This window comes from Wyeomyia smithii, chromosome 1 (assembly GCF_029784165.1).
Source record: "Wyeomyia smithii strain HCP4-BCI-WySm-NY-G18 chromosome 1, ASM2978416v1, whole genome shotgun sequence".
Classification (NCBI taxonomy): domain Eukaryota; kingdom Metazoa; phylum Arthropoda; class Insecta; order Diptera; family Culicidae; genus Wyeomyia; species Wyeomyia smithii.
The window spans coordinates 79,571,426-79,599,408 of NC_073694.1; the positions used below are offsets into that span (position 1 = coordinate 79,571,426).

Below are 27,983 nucleotides of genomic sequence, written 5' to 3' on the forward strand. Positions count from 1 at the left end.
GTGTGAAAACGAAATAGTGGAATTGGTAATCCCCATTAGCAACGACCGGTGCGAAAATCGGTTGCTATCCAAAATAGCAACGGCCACCGTTGTGAAAATAGCAACTCAAATGGCAACTCACCGGTGCGCTTGCTCTTAGGGATGGGAAATATACTGTAAATAAATGGTACGATTACTTCAAGTATTTTTGCACTTGATTCAATTCGTCACGTGGCACTGCAAATTGAAGTGAGTTTATGTTGATTTCACAATGATTAACATTTTCCAACGAAATGATCTTGCGTTGAAAACTGTTCAATGGAAATCACCATCATATTATAATGAATATCTCTTGTATTTGCACCACTATTTAAATCAATTGAATTACAGCTGCAATATCAATTGACAAACGTCAGAACCATGAGGCAAAACAAAAATAGTGACGGTGGCGAAAGGCGTAAGCAGCACATTTTCCCCAGAGATTAACAATTTGTTTGAAAGTAAGTTTTATTGAATTTTTGATATTAAAATAACAATAATACAACTCTTTACTTTACAGCTCCTGAAATCGGTTGCACCGACATGATGACAGAAATCATTTTGTAATTAAATTGAAAATCTGAGATTTAAAAAAAATTAAAAAATCTAAAATAAATAACAATCAAAAGATCAAAAGATTTATTGTGATTAGCTGATAATATCCAAATGATCGACATTCCTTATCTCAAACATAGGCATTTCAAAAGAGATGATCATAACAACAGAAAGTCAAGTGATTCGCTGTTGATTTTATCGTTCTTTGCATTAACATATTCCAAAAGATTTTCTTTTTACTTCGAAATGTTAGGCAAGTAGTGCGAATTCAACAGCAAATCACTTCACTTCGACGTGGATTTTTTTTATAGTGTATCGACTAAAATCGCTATCGATAATTATCGATAATTTCCTAATTTTATTGATAACTATCGATAATTATCGATAGTTTGACAGCTAGAAGCCAGAGTCTATGTGTATATAGAGTCGCGCGAAGAGAAAATCTATCGTTTCGGCAACACAGTTTTTGTGCCGTTTGTTGCCAAGAACTATACAGTTCTGTTTTTCACCATGCATAAGCGAATATCATATTTTGAAATTCTTCACAAGGTACACAGTTTTGAAAGATTACACCGGTGATGTTTTGTTAAATTTAAGTAAAGCAGTGTACAGGTTTAATGTTGGATTAAAATGTGTAAGTAAAACTTCGGAAAAACACATATACGCATATACGCGCAATTGCAACACTTTTCATCCACTCCTAAAATTATCACTTCGTTTATTTACATTGCTCGATTAGTACCCTCGTTTGACACTGATTTGGTTCCTTTGGTTTCATCTTTGCGGGACTCTTATTATAAACATAGACTCTGCTAGAAGCAGATGCAGAAAAACAACAAAATGTTGCTTCCGTTGTGGACAGGAACAATATTTAATAGTTTATTCGCACACATCGTTCACACTTATGCAAAATTTCGCCGTTGTCCGTACGAGTTAAAGTGAGCGAAAAAGATTATCTCTCAATTTTCTAACAATTTTAAAGAGGATTTCGTGTGAGAGCGAACAAGCATCACATCGAACTGCAAGTTGAAGTGATTTAGTGTTGATTTCTCGATGATTACCACTTTCCAATGAAATGATCTTGCGTTGAAAACTGGTTAATGAAAATCACCATCGTATTATAATGAATATCTCTTGTATTATCACCACTGTTTAAATCAATTGAATTACAGCTGCAATTCCAATTGACAAACGTCAAAACCATGAGACGAAACAAAAATAGTGACGATGGCGAACAGCGTAAGCAGCTTATTTAGCCAGAGATCAAAAATTTATTTGAGCGTAAGTTTTATTGGATCTTTTGAATTAAAATAACAATAAAACGACTCTTTTACAGATCCTGAAAGCGATTGCATCGATACAGTGACAGCGATCATCTATAGGTTTATCTTATTCTTAAATTAAAAATCTAGAATAAAATAAAAATGAAAAATCTAAAATAAAAAGAAGTCTCTTGAATTTATTGTGAATTTATATAATTATCCAATTGACCGACATTTCGTATCTCAAACATAAGCATATCAACAATGATGAACATAACAACAGAAAATAAAGTGATTTGCTGTTGATTTCATCGTTATTTGCATTAATATATTTCGAACGTTTTCCATTCAACTCTGAAATGTTAGGCAAGTAGTGCGAATTCAACAGCAAATCACTTTACTTCGACGTGATTTTTATTTACAGTGTAGTGCTCATTCTTGTGTGAATTTCAACGGCAGCACGCCATGGAGAAGGACCTACACGCTCCTTTAATTTTACTCTAAATTGAGCAACTTTGACTCAGTTTTACATTGTCTATTAAAACGTCAAAAATTGAGTAAGTTTCGTAAGTAAGTTAGTAAGTTCGAACTGAGTAACAGTTACTCAGATTGTCATAATTTTCTGCTTTACTCTTTTTTTTTTTTGAGTGGTATTGAAAACATTTAAAAACGTTTCGCTAAAAATAAGTTGTTGTTTGGAAAAACGTGTAGTATTGTTGTTTGAAAAAAGTGTTTTTATTTGTGTATTAAAGTTCCTCCAGATATGAGAATGGTTATGGATTTTTTGGCATGTGTACTATTTAAAACCTCAAGTCACAATTCCCGGGTAACAGAGAACCGTATTGCTGCGGTTTTTTATGAAGCTGCTAAGGCAGAGAATACACTACTGATTTAATGAGGTATGTTTTTTTATTACATACTAGCTGAATGTACCCGGCCTTGCTCGTGTAAAAATTTCTGCTTTTCTATAATTTTCTATATTTCCATATATTTTTTCCAGCCCGAGCATTTCAAATAATATTTCTATTTTAGTAATAAACTTGCTTATATACCACCTTTTTCGTTGATTCACAATCGTTGCGGAGGCATTCCAATTGGGTCGAGTGAGTTCAAAAATTCCGTTGGAAAATGGATTACCTCATCAGCATCTTCCACGGTATCGATTAACTTACAATAAACTCAAATTGCACTCAAATTACATAATCAATAGCCTAGGCTCATCTCTAATAGTTAAAATTATTGCTTGCTATGTCTTCTCGTTTTACCTTTTTTGTGTAAACAATATCAATATCATCCTTAAAGTTGAACATCAGTCTTCATGAATTAATTAACAATTTGGAGATACGGGGACTATCTCCAGATTTTTCTCAAGTTTTGAATAACTTCCAGGGCAGAAAAAAAACCTTCGCTATACCAAACGTTCGGACACCAATTTTCGGTTTTGGGAAATCAGCTCTGACTTATGAACCTAATATCAGGGAGTATTTGAATATTTTTCTTCAGGAATTTGAAAATAGTGTTGGACGCCCGTTGTCATTTTCTGAACATAGTTCTCTTTCTAGAAAAAGGTCGCTTTTTACGCGGATTGCGGAATTTACGCGGTTTTTTACACGGATTCCGGAATTTACGCGGTATTTATTTTTGCGCGGATTTCGGTTTCCTTTCACTCGGAATGCAGAATTAACGCTGGTTTTTTTATGCGGATTCCGGAATTTTAGCGGTTTTATTTTACATGGATTCCGGAATTTACGCGGTTTTTTACGTGGTACGTATCCCCCGCGTAAAAGTTGCTTTAGTGTATTGACATTAGTTAACCATTTCACTTAGTTTTACACAGCTTGACAGAAAGCAGAAATCGCGGAATTGATTTCTAAACAGCGTTTCAATATTACGTCCAAGCCTTCTTCTGTATTCTAGTAACCTTTCCAGAAAATGTAATCCGCCATGCACGATTTAAAAATTTGCGCCGGAAATGAATATTTGGATTCTGGACGTCATATTGATATCGAAAATATACATATTGCAGAGCATATATTCGTTTTTCATAAAACTCCAAAACCGGAAGTCGCCATATTGAATTTAAAAAATGTCATGGGAGTTTTAGTTCTGCTATCTAAAGGTCATCCTGGTTCCGGAAATACCAATGTTTGGAGGTTTGTAAACGTTTTCTACGGTTGTATACAGCTTCCCAGCAACCGAAAGTCGCCATAAACATCGGGAATCATATTTCGGTCCCTAGACATCAACTTCTGGCCATGACCGACCGAGGCCATGGAAGTTATCGTACCTTTTCAAAAAGTTTCCATAGGGCACTAAAAGACCTGATTTTCTTATAAATTAAGACCCCCTCCCTCTTTGATAGCTGCCCCTTTCTCTTTTCGACATCATGTTCCGGTCTCTGAAAATCAGTTTTCCGGTCTCCAGATATGACCAAAGGCCCAAAAACTATCGTATTCATTCAGAAAGTTCCCATAATGCATAAAAATAGATTTTTTGATTAATTAAGACCCTCTCCTCCTTTGGGGGTTGCACCTCCTTCTTCACAATATTTCTATGACCACTTTCTCTGTACAAAGAACACGTATGCCAAGTTTGGTTAAAATCGGTACAGTCATTCGAGAGTTATGCTGGAACATACATACATACATACAAAACTTTTTTTAAATAAATAGCTGGATTGTAGGAGCTCTTATCTTATTTGATCGATGCTCTTAACTAAATTTTTATTCGGTAATAGTTGAGCTTCAGCAACTTTTCCAAACATATTTTTTATCCAAAACGCTAAATTGGACTCTCCGTTATCAAATTATGCAAGAAATATGTCAAGAAATCGTTCCAAAAACGGATCAAAGCAGGTTGGATGTTTTGAAACACTTCTCTAGAAACATTTGCACGAAAGCCGATTTTCGGCTGCAAACAGACGTCACTACGTTTCAAAAAAGGCCATTATTTGGAAATATATGATCGATTTTCGTATGACGACCACATTCCGATTCTGAAAATACCCATATTGCCAAGCATATAATTCAATTATTAATATTCGAAGATTTCCAGAAACCGGAAGTCGGCAACCCAAGTTTCAAAGTATCGTCAGATAACGATAACCGGTTCTTAAGAGTCATTTTTGCTCCGAAAATTGCAACATTGGGGAGTTTGTGAGTGTTTTTCACAGCTTTAAATGGCTTCCCAGAAACCGGAAGTCGCCATCTTGGATTGAAAATGGCATCGAATATCATGTTTCGGTCTGTGGACATCAACTTCCGGCCTCCAAATATGACCAAGAACCCGAAAATCATCAAATTTCAATGAAAGGTTTCCATTATGTATGAAAATTTATTACTTTTGACCCCCTCCTTCTTTAGGGGTGACCCCTCCTCCTATCCAATATTTCTATGACCACTTCCTTTATACAAAGAACACGTATGCCAAGTTTGGTTGAAATCGGTTCAGGCCTTCGAGAGTTATGCTGGAACATACATACATACATACATACAAAACTTCTCTTTTATATAAATAGATATGCAGTGTTGCTGATATTCGGCTCATACCACTCATAAGCATTCACTTGGCCAAGCTAGTTCGGAAAAGCTCGCTTCGTATCTATTCTTGAACGAACCGAACAATGCCTTCGTTTTGAATCACCACATGCTGTTTATAAGCAGAGAGCGTTCGTGTTCTCTGCTATTCCATTTTGCTCGTTATCTTTCACTCTTCCCGAAGCGAAGCAATCGTCTGCAAGGAGTGGAAACGACGAGCATTCACGTTGAGGCTTATTTGAAAATTCGTAGTGAACGCAACTGGTCGTAGCAATGAGCCCGCCGAAAGGAAGAGGAAATTTGAAGCGAAAATTGTTGGACGCGGTGGATGAAGTAAATGAGATCAATGGAAGCAAATACCGTTGCTTGATTGATTTAGACTCGGAAAGAAAATGTGTTTACGTGCAACATAAAAACTTTAACGCCTACAATTTTAAGCGGCACATTAATTGTAGCCATCCGGAAGTGGCTAAACGCATGGACATTGTAATTGACACCAAAAAACTGGGTACAAGTAACGCGCCGCCAGGTACAGTGTCAGTAAAGCAAAAATCGCAAAAAGTGACAGTGGATACGAATCGGGGCAATGTGCTCCTGGGCACTTTGCAAATGGTAACGGAGCACAACCTTCCCATGAGGTATCCCGATTGAGGTGGCTCAGAGTTGCTTTTAGAGCCATTGTGGGCAGCGTGTAATCTCAAAATTACTCGAAATACGCTTCCAAACCTTGTTCACCGTGCCGCTGAAATTATGCGGAAAATAATGTCTGTGAAATTTAAAAAGAAGGCAGTGAATATAAAAGTTGATGCGGCTACCCGGCATGAAAAATCCGTATTCGGGATTAATTCAACAATCGTAGATGACGACGGCGTTGTAACAATATTAACTATGTATGATAGCATTTCTAGACATTTTCTGGTTTACGCGAATTATGTAATGTAATGTAATATAATTATGTAATGTAGTATTAAATGAGCTGGATATTCTTTTCTATTATCGCATGTGTTTGATACGGATAGTCTCAGATTTTTATAAAAATCAGTCCGCAAGTCAACTTTTCCGAAAAAACTACAAATCCAATTTCCCGAGTTTCCTCCACTTCCAATTTCAGAAAAATATAACTCATGAACCAAGCATTTTTAAAGTCGTGTAAAATTTTCTGAAACATTTTGTTCCATGTATATTGTTCTGTTTTTCTAATTTCTGATTTTTTTAGTTCTGAGATATTTACAAAAAAGTATCGAGAGACCGCGCATCTCCATACAAATTTAAAGTTTTCCGGCTTTCTCTGACCCTTCGCATATTTCGTAACTAATGACTCAAGCATTACAGAACAAATCTAACTTTACAAAAAATTAATGAACTTTTTTGAGGAATTCGAAACAAAAGTGATTTTATTCCTGAAGAATGTTTTTTAATGCACATAAATATCTTAAAAATTTTCTATGGCTTCGGAAAATTTTTTATTGGGTTTTCTTTGAAATTTCCTCGACCATTTAACTACTGTTGGAATATTTTGTAGATCGTTAATATCTGGATTTCAATTTAATTGTGAAATTTTGTCTTGTTCTACGCGATATTTCTATTGCTTTTAGCAAAAACCATTCTGCTTGGAGTGGCTTTAAAAAATTGGTCAGTTTTGACTATCTATACTTGAGGCATGAAAAATAAGTACACTCATAACTTCTCCAGTTGTCCACTATTATAATAGAAAACATGTGTTTTCTTGTTATATTTATATGTTCTTTGTCATAAAAATTTCATTGAAAAGCTTTTATTTTATTATACTTTTTATGATTTTTAAATCGTTTTAGTTGAAATTTTGTAAAAACAATTGTTTTACGACATTTGTCAAAAATTTTTAAAAATAGGCATTATTCAAGTAATTTTTAGATAAATTTTAATTCAAAATGAATTAAAAAAAACCGTTGAAATTTTGTCAATACCCTGCAAATTATTACCCCATGTCAAAGACTTTCTCTGATCAAACAAATTTCTATTTCAATGTAGCTGCTCATGAAATGCCAGAGCGACAGACCAAAGAAAATCTGCAACGTGTGATCGACGAAGAGATCAAAATTTTTGGAATCGACTACAAACAGCTATTGGCGATCACAAGTAATAACGGCCCGAATATTTTAGCAGCTGTTCGATTTTTGAAATCTCTAATGGGCGATGCCTTGGAAGGTTCTCTGGGTAGTGTTCTTCGCAAAGAATACTCTCTTGTTATGAACTTTTGTACTGCCGACGATCCTGATATATCAGAGCCCACTGAAACCAAACCACACGAGGAGGAAGAACACATACCGGAATCCGAGTTGGTCATGATTCCAGAAAACGATGATTTCGTGGAAGAACCTGCAAACGGTACTGCAATTGATGACTCACAGTTGGAAGACGATCAAGATGACCAGATCATAAACGTGGATATTATGGAGAGCGTGAGATGCGGAGCTCACACAGCTCAGTTGGCTGTTTGGGACGTTCTACAAGAATACAACACTCGGCTCTCGAATCTAAACAAAAAATGCTTGAGGATGTATCTCAAAGCCAATCGCCAACTTTTCACCTTCCATAAAACAGCTTTACCACCGAAAACATGCGAAACTCGATGGAACGTATGGTATCTACTGATGCGCTACCTCAAGGAATTTGAAGTAGGGATGGGAATCGAAAGCGAAGGTATCGATATTTGGTATCGCGATATATTGAAACGATCCGATACCAAGTAACAACTGTATCGCAATGAAAGTATCGATACTTCAATATTATCGCAATATCGAAACGGGTGAACGGTCTGCAAAACGCAGATTTTTGGAGTCCGTGTGCAGATTTTTAGTGATTTGCAGATATTTGCAGTTTTCCACGGTTTCTGCCGATTTTTGTCTGATTCTCCTTATATTTGCGCAGATTTATACAGACTTTTGCCTGCGCGAGCGAAATTTTTTCGGATCACGGGTAGATTTTTTTTCAGATTTCGAGCACATTTTTCCGGTTTTCCCAGCAGTTGCAGACATTTTTCAAAAACATCTGGCATCTCTGGGGTGAAGTGACAAACGAGAAAACGAACGAAACCGTGGTAGATTTCATTTGACGAGGCAAATAGCGGGAGAAGAACGCTAATACTACTAGTATGCCATTATAAACTAAATTAAACTAAACTTAAGTTGGTGTGAAGTAGCGGCAGGAAATGGCACCGCAAGGACAAACATTGTAAGTATTTATTATTGTAATTTTATATTGTAAGTATATTCATTCAGGTGCGAATGCAACTTCTGTGGGAACAGCTACAATGGCAAGCTTCAATGAAACGACCAACTTGACTGATTGTCAACAGCTACGACAGGTGGATGCCTTTGCAAGCAATTGAACCACACAAGAAACCTAAGCTCGATGAAGGAACAACGACGACTGTAACTCCTGGGACGTTTGGAATCGTGAGCAGGAAAGCATCTACACCACTCAAACCTCGTATGAAGCGGGTGAATCTGCACAGTACGCAATATGCTGTTTTACCTGGAGCAGGAGAAAAAATGCTGCAGAAGTCAAATGCTGTACGGGGCCTACCTCAAGTGATCGATTGTGGTGCGAACAGCGGTGATAATCGGGGTGGTCATTCTGCACCGAGAAACAAACGACGCTTTCGGACTATGCTAGAGTAGTCAGCCTATACACCAGAGAGGCGTCAAGACACTCACTGTTAAGGCAACTGTCAACATCAAAACGGGCGAGCTGTATGAATTTGCATTACCGTTATACGTTTTGGTGTGGCAGTTGCCTTAACGGTGGGTGTCTTGTTAATTCTCTAATATACAGTTTTCTATACACAATGCTGCAAATCGAAACGTTGCTGAGAATTGAACTATCAATAAGACATAGGAATTTGCTAGGATTGTATTTTTATTCTGTTTGGTGTGCAAGAAAATAATCTACATTTAGTATTTAGTAGTAGAAGGCCGTGTGTAATTTCAGACAAAAGGTTTATAAATAGACTGTTTTAAATTATTATTTTCGGATATTATTTTATGAGTGATAATGGTACTCCAAATTACTGCAGTTGTTATCTAGTTATTACGATTATGCTTCACATAAATTCAATTAGGTATTGGTGGTGCTATACATTTATATTCTCCGGCGAGCTGGCTATTTTTCACGATCTGCTTTCGCTGGGTTTGAATATTTTCAGCAGTTTGATACTCTATCGACCTGAAAGAAATTTCGCCATGAAAAGTTACTTGTGATCTTTGTCATAGTTTATAATGTAATTACTTTTTATTTCCTGTTTCCAAAATGTATAATAGCATGTATGGTACCATGGCTGGTTTTCCGAAAATTACTGGCTGAGGAACGTTTCATCGCTTTCAACGCAGAACAACTCTCCCACCCTGTGCCTAGTTTAGTTCTATACGTTCTATACATCATGATCAAAACAAACCAAATTCTCTTTACACATGCATGCCAATAAATGAACCCAATCATTTTATCATGTCGACCTATATCGATTTTTTAGGGTGGTGACAAAGTTTTCAAAAGTAAATTTTTCTTGAAATGTATCTTCCCAGATATTTTTCAGCATTCAGCACAAAAAAATGCAACGTAGATCATGCAACCCAAATATCCTAATGAAAAAAGTATTCGACCGGATACGAAATTTAACGGTAGAGGTACCGTATTGAACTTTTATGCTAAAAAACCGTATGAGTGTTGAAAAGCTGTTTAAAAAAGAATCGCGTCTCGGTAAAAAGTTTTTCCCTGATCGTTTTTCAATTTTCCTTGATCGAAAATTGAATTCACTGACAATTACTGATTTCCTAGGTTTTTTAAATGTGTCAGTTTTCAAATTTCTATTTAAATAACAACATCATATCCAAAACGTAACAAAGTTTAATAACCATTAAATGATCAAATAACGATTAGAATTAATATAACCATAGATGTCAAGTACTCAATCGTCCTAGATTAAAAGCCCTTTTGTTTATTCGACACATACTTTGCAGCTAACCGTTAGTGTACAGAACAATTGCGGGGGCTAATTCCATGATCCTAGCCGAGATTCCAACATGTGACAACTGACTAGTACTTAATTTCGCCTTTCCCTGTAAATTCCAAAAAATAGAAATTAATTGTTAGTGGTAAGTGTGAGCTCAAATGATTTAGTTACCGTGCACTTTCTGAAACCGCTTTATACCACGTTTCTTTGTCAACTGTCGCAAGGAAAATCCTTTGCGATAGATGCAAAGGGGTGAGTCGATTTCGTTCGTCATCCATAATTTGTCCAGCCAGAGAGAAAAGCCTCTCTGACGGAACTGAAGTGCCGAGCGCTGCCACGAATACTCGTGCTAGCTTAAATAGATGTGGAAATTGGTGGGCAATTGTTTACCATATTACCAACGGGTTTTATTTCAGTCAGAGCAATAGAGCTAAAATCCTCCGGTGCTCCACTCATGTACGATGACTGAAGTAATTTATCATGCGTGCTCCATAAATCGTCTTTGCTTCTTTCGTCGTATGTTGGTAGCTTTTGGGCGTCATTGGTATTCTGAGCCCCTTCGGCTTCTTTCTGGAGCATTTTTATTATTTCCTTCTGAAGCAGTGTTTTTGCGTTAGCTACTGCAATTATTTTTTGAAAATGGAATGACATAAAGCGAGGTTCAAGCAACGTTGCCAAAGCAAGAGCCATGTTATTTTCTATATCGTCACATCGCCCTGCCAGTTCCTTTAGAACAAAATTTTTAAACTTTTGGGCAAGAGCGTCGTCGGCTGTTATTTCCACCGCTTCTACTTTCTGAAAAAAAAAAACAAGTTAAGCGCAACGCTTCGAACTTCGTTTTTACTTTAACAGTCGCTATTTACTGTTATGTGCTCGACAAAAAAACACCCTTACATGCCCAATGGGTACTTGGGTACCCACAAATTGAAATTCTTGTAACTCTGACAATTTTCATCCGATTTCAATAGTTTTATCATTTAAAAATTCAGCAACTTATCTACCTTGAAATCAGTGTCCTCGGTGCCCCGAAAAAAATTTCTCATTCGCCGAAAACCTGCATTTAATAAATATTTGACAATATTATTGTCAAATATTTTCTAAACACTGATTTCAAGGTAAAAAGGTTGCTGAACTTTCTGGTGCAACAACTATCCTCGTCGAGCATGTAAGGGGTAGAAAAAATCAAGTCCCCCTCCCTTTATTACTATATACAAATGTTATCAAGAGATATGTTTTAATGAGATTATAAGTTGTTACTGATTTTTACCACTATAGATTGCAGTGAAAAAAAATTCATCTTGTAAAACCTGAAAAGATACCCAAGTACCCCGTCGAGCATAACGGTTATGATTTATAGAAAATAAGAATGTTGACAAACACAACTTACACTAGTTATCATTTTGACCATGGGTATTACTTTGCTGGCTGTAGTGTGTTTTTCTGCAGATATTTCCTCCGTTGCAAGCGCGAAAGGACACAATACGTTTTTGATTGAAGTTAAAGTGGCTACTTCTAGCCCTGACAATACTTCTACATTGGGAAATTTCAAAGCAGCCAGAGTTATCGTTGATAACATTTCTAAATAAGATTTGATCATTATGTATGTGGAACTCCACCTGGTTGTCACGTCTTGTTGCAATCGCCGTAACTGTCCCTCTGGAACTCCTTTCTCTCTCTAAAGTCGCTTGATTTCATCAGAGAAGTTTTGTTTACGGTGAGAAAGCGTAACTATATTTTTTAATTCTCGAATTATGTCTGGAATACATAGGAACATACGGCACAGGTTGACTGTTGACTTGCTTGAAACCCAGTGCATTTGCTGGTATAAGATTTATGGTATGTGCAAAGCATGGCACATGTTTTGATTTACCAAAGGCCTGTACACAGGCTTTGGTAATGTTTGCAGCATTGTCCGTTATAACCAAACTGACTTTGCTTGGTTCAATATCCCATAACGCGAGGAGCTCCAACATCTTTTTTTCTAAATAATCAGCCGTGTGGGACTCTGTCAAATACTCGACGCCCAGTACAATAGATTTCATTTCATTGCCCTCAGCATAATGAACAGTCATGCCTAAAAAGCTGTTTGTTTGGTGTCGCCCTGTCCAACAGACCATAGTGATACAGACGGAAGAGATTCGTAACAGACTTTTACGAATATAGGCACTGATGTCACAGTATCTCGTTTCCATGAGAGACGTGAGAGTTTTTCGGCAAGGAGGTTGCCAAAGAGGTGCAGCTATTTTCATTAAGTGTCGAAAGCCCTCTTTTTCCGGTGTGGATAGACATAAATTGTCCTTGCACACCATGAACAGCAAGCCTTCCAGAAGTTCTTTGAAGCGTTGGCCATCTTCTATAAATAAAAGATTGAGGAATTAGTGATACTCTAGGTAATACTGATTCTTCTGAACTAAACTATTGATCAATAATTGACAGCTTTAGATAGTTTGTTACGAATCAACCAGAGTTCTTTTCGTTAACTTTTCATTTAGAAAACATAATTCTGTTGAACATAAACACACAAATTGAGAATTCGTTGAACTAATTAGAATTAACATAAACTACCTTATAAAGATATTAAAAAAAAGTTTGTTTTTACCATCATAAGCCTTTCGCCTGGCAAAAAGGGTTTCCAATGTCGGTTGCAGTGGCTCGTCAGGTTTATCTTCTTGCGAGATCGTTACGGTTACACTCGAGGATGGCTTTGCAGTATCCAAATCCTGCAATCCAAAGATTGTAAATGAATAAGAACAATCCCTCGACCTCAAATAAATTACCTTTGACGAGTTTGAAGTTTTTGACGAACTAATGGCACTTTCCCTTTCAGATGCGTTTTGTGGTTTCTTCTTGAGTTGTTCAATGCCGTGGTATACTTCCAAATGTTTCCACAAATTGCTTGTGTTCCCGGAATAAACAACTTATTTTTTGTTCACACATCTTGTGCACTTTGCACGCTTTCCGTCCAATTTTTGAAAGAACGACCAAGCTCCACTTTTTGTAGGCGCCATTTTCACAAAAACCAATTTGCGTTACAAGTTTTTCAGCTGTTGATAGCACTGGAAGTTTTGATAAAAATACACAAACTAACGTTAACGGTGTTAAACGTTCGCACCTACGGGAAATCTCTTATGTAATTGTCCTGATGAACGTGATAACAAAAGAAAATTTTCTTCCTTCTTGTTCACATTTAGTAACCACACAAATATCAGCCACACAGTCACGCGATTTCTTCCGATATTTTTCAAGTATCAAATGATAATATATCGATATCCGATAATATTGCTTGCTGACGTATCGATGCCAAATACTCGATATATCGATAGAAAAGCATCGATACCTTCGGTATCGATAAAGTATCGCACATCCCTAATTTGAAGGATCACCATTTTTGTCGCTGATTCAGAATAATGACCCAGAAATAGGTAAGACTTAATATTTGTTGATGTTCATTCTATAGAAAATGCTTGCTATATTACTGCTAAAGCTGCTTTATTTAGTATTTCCTAAACTACATTTTTAATGTCTGTGCAACTCAGTTTTTCGAAAAAATTTCCCATGCATCCGTATTCAAATTTTTAAAGAACAGCTGTTGTTGAACTCAGGTAGGATCAGTCGAAAATTATTTGCCCTGCCGTCAGCTATATTACAGAGATTTACTCAATGACAATAATTCTTCAGGTGTACGGACAATTTTTTATGCTTACACGAAGATTCTAAAACCGTATTCGTTTCTTCTTAACTGTCGAAATATCAATAACTGAATTTTCTCTTGTTTAATTAGACCAATTTTACCATATTTTCAACGTACAACTTTCAACCACTTGACAAAATCAAGAAGCAAATAGATTTACTTTCAAACATTTGTAGAAATTTGACGATCAATTGGGAAAATGAGAGAAATAAGATGAATATAGGTGCAGCTAGCTGTTGAGATGAATAATGGAGCAGTTCCCCTAATTAACCTCACACTATGACAGTTATTTTCAAAAAACATCTCAGTGTTAACATGTTATGCTATGCACTTATGATCCTTTTAAAATTATTGAAAACTAAGATTCCATCCACATTTTTTTGTAAAAAATAAAGATTGAATGGTTTCGAGAAATTCTGCTTGAAAAATGTAGTTTTTTTCAAAAAGTTATTTGATTTCCAATTGTTTAAAAAAAAAGTTCTGCGGAAAAATATGGAAATGTTTTTGTGATATTTACGGGGAAAGTATCTTGTAGTCATAATATACATTTTGCATTGAGTTAACTTTATGCTGCTGCCTTTAGTTTCTGGAATTTCTTCAAAGATTACCAAACTCTGTAATAATTTCTATAACTACGAATTAATTTGAATGGTAAAGTAACACTTTACTTTCCACATTTTTCTCGCCAATGGAAATTCATCAACCAATTCTGTGAGGCGTTTAAACCTGTATTTATGCTTACATTAAAATGTCAAAAAAATCACGTCCCTATTTCACAATTTACGCTGATTGGCTGACTAGCATGGCAAAAACTCATGTAGCAAGTACAAAAAATAACAACACCCTGGCCAAAAAGCTTCTCAAAGCAATGGATAAAAGATCCAAGACACTACGCGACAGCATGCCTTTTAAAGCGTGCTTAAACATAGATCCTCGGTTTAATTTTGTTGGGTCGAATCGTCTTACTGCTGATGAAAAAAATGATATTCAGGTTTGTAAAATACACGTTTAGGTAGATTGTTATTATTCAATTGAAAATTTACGTTTTTATTTTCTCAGAAATATCTTTTGGCTCTTCACATTAGACTGAATGACATTGAAGGGCTAAATGACGACAAATGCGAGTACAGTGATAAAGAGACGATCTCTGATGACTTCGTTGAAGAATATCTGGCGTGTTTTTTTGAAGAAAAAGCAACACCCAACTTGAATTCTTCCAACAGCGCTGACACCGATTCTCTTATGGCGGAGATTATGAAGCTAGAAACGCGTCCCAAAGTGCCAATCACGGAATCACAAGGAGTTTCTGTGCCAATGCCATCTACTAGCTCGCAAGATCCGTCTTCTACTGCTAAACTCCAAACATCGCAGCCTTTTGACATCATGAAATACTGGAAGCAGCGAAAGGTATCAAGTCCCCGACTTTATCGAATTGCGATGGCACTGCTGTCCATACCATCAACACAAGTCACCGTGGAGAGACTGTTTAGCCATTCGCGACTAGTTCTGACAGATTCACGAACTAAGCTAAGTGATAAAATGGTAAAGGACATTTTGCTCCTAAAAATGAACAAAAATTTATGGCCGGAAGTTATTGAAATTCTTTTGTCTGAGCTGTAAGTAGCTTTTGTAAGCGTAACTTCGCGGATAAAGTGTTATGTTTCCGTAAATGTTGTTGACCTTCTTTTCTATGATGACCCAATTTTTGGTTTTGTTTTAGTTTTAATTCCATGATAGAAATACTGCCACGTAAACCATTTCATTTGAATAAAACAATGAAACAGATTTCACATAGTGCGTTTATTATATGCGGTATACACAGAAAGAAAAAATCCATATTTCCTTTACCATTTCCCATTTTCGAGCTTTCTGTATATATATATATATATATATATATATATATATATATATATATATATATATATATATATATATATATATATATATATATATATATATATATATATATATATAATATATATATATATATATATAAATAAATATAATATATATTTGCATCAATTGAAAAAAAAATATTTTTGCTTCTGCAAATATTTCTAAATGTGCATAAGAAAGGTTCAAACACACTGATAGGTAATGGAAAATAGGTTTTCGTGCATCTTTGAGTAACCATCAACATATTTCCAAAATAAACGAACTTAAGCTAAAACTTATGCAAGGATGTTTGTAAAATTTTGCGCATGATCTCGCACATTTCATCTTCCTGAAAAACGGAGCACATGTTATTTCACATTTTACGTGTTACATGGTGTTATATCATATGTAACATGTTATAAATCACATGTTATATATTGCATTACATCCCATCTGCTACATATTACATGTCACTCGTACCACGTGATGGTATGACATCGATAAATGTACGTAGATCACTCTGTTTTGAAACAGCATGGTAATACTGTTACGGACGAAATTTCAACATGGTGTTAATAAGCTTCAAAGTTTAATTACTTATTAATTACCATCATTTTCTAAATTCAGTATTTCAGGTAGATGCGGTTGATGTGAAAAACTCTTTCTCAAAAAAAATTTCATATATTCTCTACATTGCGCAAGCAATATAGCCTTTCATTTACACTGCTTTGTTCCAGCCAGCCACCAGCGCATCGCACTCGAGTTTATCGCTTCATAGAGAGCATTCGGAGGGAGTGGAAATTAGCACTCTTCGTGAAGTCTTCGGCTTTCAGACGAGCATTCGACACGACCGCGCTTCACGAAGTAGCGAACAAACGGGTGAGTTGTGATTATTCTGTTTACCGAAAGAAGCACTTGGCGAAGAATGAGAGTATGTAAGTAGAACGGAAAATAAAAACGTTCTAGCTCTCGCTCGTAGCAGGTATGCTCTCGCACACGAGAGGAGCACCTCTCCCTTACGGTGCTTATGAGGCTGCTGCGAACTGAATATAGAGTGAATGAAGCTTCAATGTGATAATCAGCAACATTGCATATATGTATATATGCAAAATACAGATTTAAAAAAAAAACTTGTGATTTTGTTATAATTGTATGCAACAATCCTCTGGCAGTTTTATTCATCAAAGGGATCAAAAGTCAAAACGAGCAAACTGAGTAGCTTTTACTCAGTTTCAATTCAAAGCGGTTTTCTAAGAAGAGCGTAATTCCTACTCAATTTCTGACACATGGTGACTCTACCCATAAATGAGTAATATTATAAAAACTCTGTTCAGAGTAGGTTCACTTTTAACGAAAGTGAGTGACATCTCAGTCAGTTTACAGTTAATTTTGACGAGCGTGTAGGACGATCTTTGGCGATGGGAAGCGGTAAGAAAGCAAAGAAGCCGAAATCTGCTCCTTTGCCAGCAAGAAAACTGGACAACCAGGATGCAGCGGAAAAAAACGAAAAGCGTGGGACGCTAATGATGTCTACCCAGCAGCAGCATCAATGGAGCGGAGCTTTGGCCAGGAAGGGCCTACACACTTAATCGTATAATGTTGCCTCGGTAAAACAAAATACCGAACTACTTGAAAATGTTTTCATTTTACCGTAGTTCTGTTATTTTTTACTGAGATACCGAAAATCAAACATGTTTACCGAAATATCGTAAAGTGAATTACCGAGATAAACTGTAAAATATCAAATCTCCGAGTTCAGTAAAATTATCTACCGAATCTCTGTAACCAGTTTTTCTTTTACCGAGATTTCGTTAAACATATTTAAGTGCGATTACAACAAAAACGCAACTGTCAAAAAACTTGCGCCATAATTCTATCTGCTTCACACGCGTTTCAATTGTTTAATTCAAGTGTTGTTAAAATGGAGGAGATCTTGCGTTTAATCAACCAGGAGGAAGAATCTGTAATATTGAGATTAACTAACATATTGAGTAAGTATATTTTTTGATAAAAGTTATTTGTTATTCTCAGGAAAATAGGCACATACAAGCTGGGATTGTTTGCTTTTTTTGTAAGCAAAATGTTATAGGTTATGTTGATGGCTTACAGCGTCACATAAATCACCATTTGCGAAACAATAATTTTCAGTCGAATCAAATTTCATACAACTGTACTTACCCGAAGTGCAAGTTATTTTAGGATGATTCCAGATGCAGTTAGGCTAAGCTTATATCAAGATGACGTTGAACTAGGATTAAGTTCGAGAGCGGGAGTTAATAAAGGAACTTGCTTCAGTTTCAAAATTCAAAATTTTCCGGATAGATTCAATAGTTCTCCCAAAAGCATTTTTCCTGTTGTATACTGTACATCTCTCGCTGCAAAAAAACATGGATATAATAAGATTTTGCAACCATTAATATCTGATCTAAAAAAATTGGAAAACGGAATAACAATATACTATGGATCGGAAAAATTTGAGCTCCGCGCCGTGCTTTCAATTTTTTGCGGCGATACATTAGCAGTACACGAAGTTTTCAATTTTCTTGGACCTGGCGCTAACTTTTTTTGTAGAATTTGCACTATATCAAGACCACTGTACAAAAAAGATCCTTATGAGGTGCACCCACTTCTGAAGGAATTGTGCCACTTACTCTGCAACTCGTTTTATGTCGGTACGTTAAAGACAAAAGTCTAGAAATCAACGTTTGTTATGTAAACTTCCGTATCAGCTCTTTCGCATACGGATATATGGATCGAAAGAATAAACCATCAGCTAACATAAGAGATGAAATGCTTAACAAGCCCAACGCGTACCGACTAAAGCAAACATCGGCGCAATCCCTTTTGTTATTGAGGGCGTTTCATTTTCTATTTGGACATAGGGTCAAACACGATTGCCCTCTGATAATCATGATAGGACATTTAATAAATATAACCCGCACACTACTATCGCCCATCGTGCCAGACCATTTGCTAGCAGAGCTTGAAGAGCACATCCGGCTTTTTCAACAGTTATTCTACACCAACTTCAGTAATCGTATTAATAAAAGTCATCACTTGGAACATTATGTAGAATGCATCAAGAGAAGCGGAAACATGAAACAGTTCAACTGTTTCACTTTTGAGCAAAAAAACAAACCATGTAAGAGCCAAGCCGCAACGTACAAAAATTTTAAAAATATTTGTAAAAGTTTAACAAAACGTCAGTACATTGCCATGGTTATTGACGTAATCGATAATCCCTTCATTGATAAAGTTGAATACAAAAGTGGATACCTTAGGTATCAAAAATATTGCAAAAGCAAAGATTTTACTAAAGAATGCGACGACATTGTTTTTACTCCCAAAAATGTTACCATAAACGGAATCGATTTCCGCCCAAACGTAATTGTAGCTCTAAAAAAGTTGGATATGTCCTACACGTGCTTCGCAATGTTGAGAGAAATAATAGTGAAAGAAAATGAACTATATTTCCTCATTAGAAATTGTAGAACCATTGGCTACAACGACTTTCTTGAGGCTTATGAAGTTGAAGTGACAGAAACAGAAAATCTTCTGCCTGCTGAAGCCATATACCAGCATAGTACATTTGCCTTTTGGACAACCTGCAACAGCAAGATTAAGTATATATCCCGCCGTTTTTACTGTCAAGATAATTAAATGTAAAACAATTTAATATTGATTAGAATATTTCAATCGTTCACTTTACACTATTTCAGATGACGAAGAAATTACCGATCATTATCTTTTTATGTCCCTCGATGAAACTGATTTCACTCGGCTTAGATTGTCAACAAAAATTATTAAAACCATCTTAAAAATACAAAAAAAAACTATCAGATGATCCGGTTATTGAAGAATATATATATATATATATATATATATATATATATATATATATATATATATATATATATATATATATATATATATATATATATATATATATATATATATATATATATATATATATTATATATATATATATATATATATATATATATATATATATATATATATATATATATATATATATATATATATATATATATATATATATATATATATATATATATATATATATATATATATATATATATATATATATATATATATATATATATATATATATATATATATATATATATACAGAATGAAGAACCGGAAGCTGCAACAGCATCAAATGAAAACGCAGCATCAGGATTGAAGACTGTCTATAATCCGTATCATGGAATGACTCTAGATCATGTAAGTTTCTGTTGAAAATTTTTATTTTCAACATGTATATAATTTATATAATATAAACATTACAATAGGTAGTACTAATATCTACGCTTACTGTGCTTTCTCAGAACTGATTTCAAACTGTTTTAGTGAGAGAAGTTGAAGTCTAAATTTATAATACTTTTTTCAATGTATTTCTCCATAAAAACGTTGAGAAAGTATGTAGTCACATACTCACAAATTCTATTATGAATCAAATAATTATATCTATAAATATTACAAGATGCTATGAAGTAAATCGGCGATAATTTCATCATCGCCACTTAATGAGTCACGTAGTACAATTATTTGACATACGGAATTTGTATTAAGTGTGTAACGAACAATAATTGTTGAATTATTTGTCTTTTAAATGAAGAAAATGTCTGAACTTTTTACTCCAAGACATCGTACGTAAGATTCCGCTGGCAACAATTTCTCTTTAACTTCATTCGGGAACGACTCCTTGTTTGACATTTATTTGCAGCCACTCTGAATGAAATTATTAACTAAAACAAAAACGAACCATTACTTCTCCGTCGTATTGGTATTTAGGTAACGCGAATACCTTCCAAGTAAACAGCACGGGTTTCAGCACGGCCACTCGACGGTCTTGTTTTTTTTACATTCCCCGTTTCATCAGAATATAAATGTTTTAACGAATATCTTCCAATCGGCTAGTATACCCAATTCTGTCACGCAGAATTTAAAAACTCGCGAATTCATTTACCTCACTTTTTGTTGGGGAAAATATTCCAACTCGGTATGTAGGTAGATGTTTCATTAATTCATGTTTAACACACTTCCTAATTCGCGATGGTCTTCAACATAGATGAATAAACCAAAACATACAAATTAGGAAAAAAGGGAATTTCGCACTAAACTTTCCAAAGCGAAACAAACCAAATAAAAAATTCGACAGGTTTGTTGATGTTTGATCAGTTGAGAAACAGAGCGAATGATTAGTGAATTGAGCGAAACGATTCAGAGTCGCTCTCCAGAAACATCGATTATTTCAAAATTGATACGGTAACGCCAAATATCTTAAATACCAATATAGTTCACTTACGTGAAATTATGAAGACAAATTGAAAATGACAGAAGCGTTAGTCACCTTTTCGACCGCTAGGTGCGCCACTTCTGATTTTGTTCTACACGACATGCGAAAAGAGTAACTTTTAACAATAATATTTCCCTAATGGGTACACTGAAAAAAATGCACTTTTTATTCTGAAGTGGACTCGGCCGAATATTTTATAATAATAAAGTTCGCCTATGTATGAGGCAATCCATGGGTGGTGTTTCACGGTTTGTACGTTTGTCGACCTCCGACAATATTTTGAGTTGTAAAATGGCGACTTCCGGTGTCTGGAAAACTGCCGAAAATGACCAAATACCACCTAATATGAGTGTTTTTTAACTAGAATGACGCTCAGAGGCCAGAAATTGTCTCCAAATGCCAGTTGGAAATCCAAGATGGCGACTTCCGGTTTCTGAAAAACAGCGGCAAATGACCAAATATGGGTATTTCCGCGATTGTTATGATGCACTGAAGCTACAAATCGACCTCAGACAACATTATGAATTGTAAGATGACGACCTCCGGTGAATGGGAAACTGCCGAAAATGACCAATACCACCCAATATGGGTATTTCTTCAACCGGCCGATTTCCATCCAATGTGAGATGCTTCGATACCAGAATGATACGCAGGAGCTAGAATCGACCACAGAAACCATTTTGAATTCTAAGATGGTGACTCCCGGTTTCTGGAAAACAGCCGAAAATGACTAAATAACACCTATTATTGGTGTTTCTTAAACCAGAATGAAGCTCAGGGGGCAGAAATTGTCTCCAAATGCCATTTTAAAATCCAGGGTGGTGACTTCCGGTTTCTGGAAAATAGCCTAAAGTGACCAAATACCACCCAATATGAATGTTTCTTTAACCAGAATAATGCATGGAGCTTTAAATTGACCTCAGACACCATTTTGAATTGTGAGATGGCAACTTCTGGGAAACAGCCGAATACTACGACCAATAATTTCAAACGATATAAACAAATCGCAAGAAATCAATGAATTTGGAATGTTGAAAATTATTAAATTAAACACAAAAATGGGCGGGACAAAGTTTGCCGGGTCAGCTAGTAAATACATAAATATGCTGGTTAAAGCAGAGCTGCAAGTTATTAATACGAAGATTAGAACTCGAAAGCAAAAAATTTGGATGGATAAAAAAAAAAACTTTCAAAGCGAAGAAAACTAAACATTAAATAATAGTTTTTGCATAACAGTTGTTATCACTAATTATGTTTGTTTTGTTGAACATCTTTTATATATAATATAATAAAGCTTTTAAACCAATTACAACATTATATGTATCCATACTTAAATTGTTAAATTGATAGAACATTCAAGTGTTATCTAAGCTAAAAGTTGCACAACAACCATATACGACTATTGACAACCATTGTGCGGTTTCTCCTTTTATCTTCTCCACGAGTGATTAAAACCTTCATTTAATTGTACACTTCGTGGCCTGATCATTGAGCTTGAGCTTGACGGCCGCACATTTCGTAGTTGCTTCCCGTGATGGATCTGAGCTAGTGAAGTTACACAGGGAACCACGTATAAAGCAACTTGGGATTAGTTTACCATTTACACGTCATGGCCTGATTATTTGAATATTTCTTCTTAGTGCCTCGATAAGCTACATCACATTATATTATCAATATTTAACTCCCGGAATGGCGTTAGTTTTACATACCAACAATATACGCACGAAATCTGCAACATATTTTTTTCTGTGAAAGTATGAAATTGAGTCAACTAAATCTAAAATTGAGTAAATTCAGTTTCGTGTGTGAAAATGTCGGTCACACGCTCACAGAAATTCAACAACAATGCACAGTGGCACAGTGGTAGTGGTAAGGCAATGTAGGCGGACATGAGTTTTTCGATGCGATTTTGTGGTTTTAGAGTAAAATTTTAAAAAGGTGAATGGGCCGACTAAAATTTATTTAGAAGCGTTTGCTCTACTTAGCTTATTCATACGGCCTAATGTGTTCATTTAACCAATGCTTCGTAAAGAAAACGCGTATACCATTGTGAAGTGTAATAATTCTTTATGGAAACAATTTGTTTTCAATATTTAACTACATATAGACCATCGCACGGTGACGTAACGCACCTGAGTTTGACAGCTACTGGTAACTTTGTTTACCTTCGGGTGATGCAGTTATGTTCTTAATTACAGCAGATCATTTTAATTGTGATCAAAATGACGGTTAAATGTTGTGCTTGAGGTGCCAGTACACTAAAAAACAGTTAAAAATTAAGCAGCATTTCCACTATGCGCGCGATTGGTCCATTAGAAAAAAGCAAAAATCCAAAAACGTTACCACTAACTGTCAGAAAAGAGAGGTTACAGAGATTTGGTGAGATAGTCTATATATTAACGTCGCAGCCCTAAATCGAAATCGCGACTTCCGTTGCGCGCGACTTTTCGCTGCGATGCTTACGTGGGAAGTAGTGCGCTGTATAGCACATCAGATTGCTACGTAAGGTATAATGTGCGGCATGAGAGTAAAATCAATTGTCGCCAGTCGACAACTACAATTTTTAACTAAATGGATAATATATGTTCATAGTAGAGCTTACGTAGATCATGTACAATTTTTTTGTTCATCGCTTGTTTTTTTTTGTCCACGGTAATTTATTTGCTTACAAAGGAAATCAACATTGACACCATTTTTGACGTTGACTAACGTCTATATCGAAGTTAGGCCCCTGAATTTGAAAATCTAGTAATTCAACCAGGGAAAACCAGAGAAAAGTGGTCAGGTTTCGAGCGCTTATTTTGCAGTCATCTATAATCAGGTTTTCGTGGTTTTGGCATCAATCGATCAGAAATTCTTTTACGGTTAAATTTATGTAACAAAAACAAACTTTTGTTTGAGATACACTATTGAAAAATTGGTAATTAATATCGATTGTCTAAATCATACCGCGCAGCCAATCACTACCTCTCTTCCCAAGCACAGTCGACACTAACGGAAACAATCGATCTGACTTTGTTGTTATTGTTGTTGTCACTTTCTGTTTCCGATGTTTATACTGCTGCTAGCGGAAAAAACCTTGCAAATATGCATTTTTTTGTTGGTGTTAATATTACGACAGCGGCCGGCGCCCCATAATTCTGATTCCAAAACCGCACCAGTGACATGCGGACGCTAGGTGATAGCAGCTGAAAGGAGGAAATACAAAATAGTACCGGTCATCTCGTGCCGGTTTCACCCGTTATGCTGGTGGCTTTAGTAGTAAATGGCTACTGCAAAACACTTAAATGGCTGGAATTCTGGACGGACTAACCAGGAAACTATAATCGGCAACTGGCACCTTTTGTTGCCTCGAAATTTTGGTACAGAAGCGGCTAATTGAATTTTCTGTTTTACCAAATGCTGCTGCTAGCGGAAAAAACCTTGCAAAAATGCATGTTTGTGTTGGTGTTAATATTACGACAGCGGCCGGCGCAGCTTTCAAGAAACATTTGTCTCTACCATTCCATCATCTATGTAGCCCCGCCTTCTTTCTAATTATCTGACGAAGCCTTGGTATAAAACGTATCGTTCGAACATTTCACCCCATCAGTTTCACTACTAAACCGTACCGGATACATACGGACGCTCGGTGTTAGCAGCTAAAAGGAGGAAAAACAACATAGTAACGGTCATCTCGTGCCGGTTGACCCGTGATGCTGGTGGCTACTACAAAATACTAAAATGGCTGGAATTCTGGACGGAAACCAGTAAACAAGAAATCGGCAACTGGCACCTTTTGGTGCCTCGCAGTTTTATTGAAGAATTGGTAATTATTTAGTTGGTAATTAATTGGTTTATTGAAGAATTGGTAATTAATATCGATTGTCTAAATCATACCGCGCAGCCAATCACTACCTCTCTTCCCAAACACAGTCGACACTAACGTATACAATCGATCTGACTTTGTTGTTATTGTTGTTGTCACTTTCTGTTTCCGATGTTTATGCTGCTGCTAGCGGAAAAAACCTTGCAAATATGCTTCTTTTTGTTGGGGTTAATTTTACGACAGCGGCCGGCGCCCCATCATTTTAATTCCAAAACCGCACCAGTGACATGCGGACGCTAGGTGATAGCAGCTGAAAGGAGGAAAGACAAAAGAGTACCGGTCATCTCGTGCCGGTTTCACCCGTAATGCTGGTGGCTTTTAGTAGTAAATGGCTACTGCAAAACACTTAAATGGCTGGAATTCTGGACGGACTAACCAAAAACAAGGATATATTCGGCAACTGGCCCCTTTTGGTGCCTGGAAATTGTGTAATAGAAGCGGCTAATTGAATTTTCTGTTTTACCAAATGCTGCTGCTAGCGGAAAAAAACCTTGCAAAAATGCATGTTTGTGTTGGTGTTAATTTTACGACAGCGGCCGGCGCAGCTTTCAAGAAACATTTGTCTCTACCATTCCATCATCTATGTAGCCCCTCCTTCTTTCTAATTATCTGACGAAGCCTTGGTATAAAACGTATCGTTCGAACGTTTCACTCCATCAGTTTCATTATTAAACCGTACCGGATACATACGGACGCTCGGTGTTAGCAGCTAAAAGGAGGAAAAACAAAATAGTACCGGTCATCTCGTGCCGGTTTCACCTGTTATGCTGGTGGCTGTTAGTAATAAATGGCTACTGCAAAATACTAAAATGGCTGGAATTCTGGACGGACTAACCAGTAAACGAGAATAATCGGCAACTGTTACCTTTTGGTGCCTCGAAATTTCATTACAGAAGTTATGTAAAAGAAGCGTTGCAATTCCCTCTACTATTTGCTTCAATGGAATATTTTTTTTTTTTTTTAATAAGAATACGGTAGTCAACGTCATGCGGTCGTGTCTTGAATACCACCCTCCTACTTTTTCAAAGACGAACGATGGAATAAAAATTATGGTAGAGCTCAAAGAATTCAGAGAACCAAACGATAAGTTAAAAAAAGAATTAATCACTTGCTTGGTGATTTTCTCAAGTCGGTATATGGAGTGTAAGTAATTCACATTGATTACCCTTAATGAAACGTTCATATTAGTTTTTTTCAGGCGTCCGAGCACTTTTCACAAAGATCTATTGGCAATATCTTTAGTGCAATCATACCCAACTTTACAATCTAAGGTTTCGGATGTACCACATGTATGTATGAGAGTTGAATTTCAGTATGCTTTTTAACGATGATTCAAAACTCATTGCTATAAACAAAATTGAACTGCATGTTTCTTGTTTTTCAAGGCCCTGTGGTTTTATCGAAATGCCAGAGGTGACGGCGCTCATGCAGGTAAAATACATTACCGCATGGAGTATTTAACTAGGTTGTCTGATGAAAGAGTCGTTACTAGACGTACCGTTACGAAAGCCACACAGGAGCTTCAAAATGAAACAAACGAAGGAGAGGGAATTAGTGAGATTGACGACAACTCGTTGGTAGGGCTTTCGACTCATTTTTAATTTATTTCCTATTGATAATTTGATGTTTTCATTACAGATTGAAGATTTAAAATATATTGTGCCGTCAACGGAAAATAGAAAACGGATAAGATTTCTATGGGAACATACCTTCAAATATCGAAATCAATGCAGAGAGACTGACCAGTTTGATTTGTTTCTGAAAGAGTTCCCATCGGCTTCTGCTTTTGAAGGAGAACTGGTAGGTTGATCTCCCATTCGTACCTTTTTTTAAATTTTTAATATTATTTTCTAGATTGACATTGATTTTTGTAAAATAAAAAATCCAAAGGAAGACGCAGAAAACCGTTGGCAGAATTTGGAGGATAAAATTTAGTTCAAGTTTCCGCATCTTTTCCGTGAAATTTTCGATGGTAAATGAATGAGTAGAAATGAATACATTTTTAATTTCATATAGTACCTATATCTTGCAGTTTTTTTTCCGTTCATTAGCAATCATTCGAGTTAAAAATCCCACAAGAGGTTCTAAGCGAACCTGCGATGCAGCTGCAACACAGGAAAATCCTTTAAATGGGCTGGTGCAATGGATAGAAGTACGTTTAAAGCGATCACAAATATAATTTGGAATGCCAATTAATTTAATATTTTTTTAGGTTGACGATACGCTACCTACAAAATATACAATTCCTGTATTGGTGGTTCAGGGTGAGTTGCTGCAGAGTACGGGAGATTACTTTATTTCCTGGAAGCAGCATAACATTTCCGTTGGTTGTGAAGCAGTGACTGCTTTTCTACGGTTTTGTAAGTGCTTTAATGTTTTTGCCGTTAACTGTGTGCCTAATGATAAGCATTTTTTTATGCATTAAGGTATTGGTATTTAACGTTGATAAATTAAGGTGAAACGGGATTGTGGCCTTTTCCTATACAATTTTGAGGTTAGAGTTCTTTTTACTTTTGTAGTTTGAGCGTAAAAATTTCGGCTTCCACTAAATAAACAGCACTCGAATTGCTACTTCAGGCATGCAACAGTTGTGAAAACAATTGATCAAAGTTTCATGTACGTAGTCTTCATAAATCAAGAAAAAATTAGATTGCAAAATTCGAGTTGATCGCGACCACGTCCCGATTCACCTTAAGCACAACTGGCGAGAATTTCGCTCGTTCTTTGCAGTAAACAAAGCTGCATAAAATGATCAGGTAATCATTCCATTTGGGATAAGTTTTCTCGTTTTTATCATTATTGCAATAAATCAAAATTTCAGGAATTAAATACAATAAATTAATTATTCTGGAAAGAAATTTCATT

General features: G+C 36.0%; 2 protein-coding genes and 3 long non-coding RNA genes across 7 annotated transcripts; 3 read left to right on the plus strand and 2 right to left on the minus strand.

The window, feature by feature from the left end:
- The first annotated feature begins 1,322 nt into the window (after positions 1-1,322).
- On the plus strand, positions 1,323-9,379 carry LOC129718904 (uncharacterized). 2 transcript variants are annotated; one of them, XR_008727079.1, is made up of 3 exons: positions 1,323-1,854; positions 7,382-8,584; positions 8,632-9,379. It is a non-coding gene; the product is annotated as an uncharacterized LOC129718904 (long non-coding RNA). The 2 variants fall into 2 exon arrangements; XR_008727080.1 differs by having other exon boundaries at positions 8,659-9,379.
- Positions 9,380-11,820: 2,441 nt separating this feature from the next.
- LOC129716867 (uncharacterized) lies at positions 11,821-13,369 on the minus strand. Its single transcript, XM_055666709.1, has 4 exons — positions 13,308-13,369; positions 13,139-13,256; positions 12,961-13,081; positions 11,821-12,714 (listed from the first exon to the last, which is right to left on the minus strand). Exons 1-4 carry the CDS (start codon positions 13,367-13,369, stop codon positions 12,071-12,073), a joined length of 945 nt encoding a protein of 314 aa, XP_055522684.1. The 3' UTR covers positions 11,821-12,070.
- A 374-nt stretch (positions 13,370-13,743) lies between these two features.
- LOC129718901 (uncharacterized) lies at positions 13,744-15,722 on the plus strand. Of its 2 annotated transcripts, none has more exons than XR_008727078.1 (2): positions 13,744-13,783; positions 15,112-15,722. XR_008727078.1 is itself a non-coding variant. In XM_055670118.1 (2 exons), the coding sequence occupies exons 1-2, from the start codon at positions 14,801-14,803 to the stop codon at positions 15,670-15,672; spliced, it is 804 nt and encodes a 267-aa protein (XP_055526093.1). In that variant the 5' UTR covers positions 14,604-14,800; the 3' UTR covers positions 15,673-15,722. The 2 variants fall into 2 exon arrangements, 1 of the variants encoding a protein (XP_055526093.1); XM_055670118.1 differs by lacking the exon at positions 13,744-13,783 and adding an exon at positions 14,604-15,043.
- A 4,454-nt stretch (positions 15,723-20,176) lies between these two features.
- LOC129718905 (uncharacterized) lies at positions 20,177-21,245 on the minus strand. The gene is made up of 2 exons (XR_008727081.1): positions 20,759-21,245; positions 20,177-20,699 (listed from the first exon to the last, which is right to left on the minus strand). It is a non-coding gene; the product is annotated as an uncharacterized LOC129718905 (long non-coding RNA).
- A 3,482-nt stretch (positions 21,246-24,727) lies between these two features.
- Positions 24,728-27,851, plus strand: LOC129718907 (uncharacterized). Its single transcript, XR_008727083.1, has 6 exons — positions 24,728-26,261; positions 26,317-26,695; positions 26,757-26,918; positions 26,973-27,090; positions 27,151-27,270; positions 27,331-27,851. It is a non-coding gene; the product is annotated as an uncharacterized LOC129718907 (long non-coding RNA).
- Positions 27,852-27,983: the final 132 nt, after the last annotated feature.

Bases quoted from the DNA above. Each gene is read 5' to 3' on its own strand.
- LOC129716867 (XM_055666709.1), bottom strand. From the start codon at position 13,369: ATGGCGCCTACAAAAAGTGGAGCTTGGTCGTTCTTTCAAAAATTGGAC. The intron at 13,257-13,307 runs GTGCACAAGATG...CGGGAACACAAG, and splicing joins TTGGACGGAAAGCGTGCAAA to CAATTTGTGGAAACATTTGG. The intron at 13,082-13,138 runs GTAATTTATTTG...TTTGGATTGCAG, and splicing joins AAACTTCAAACTCGTCAAAG to GATTTGGATACTGCAAAGCC.
- LOC129718901 (XM_055670118.1), top strand. From the start codon at position 14,801: ATGTCAAAAAAATCACGTCCCTATTTCACAATTTACGCTGATTGGCTG. The intron at 15,044-15,111 runs GTTTGTAAAATA...TTATTTTCTCAG, and splicing joins ATGAAAAAAATGATATTCAG to AAATATCTTTTGGCTCTTCA.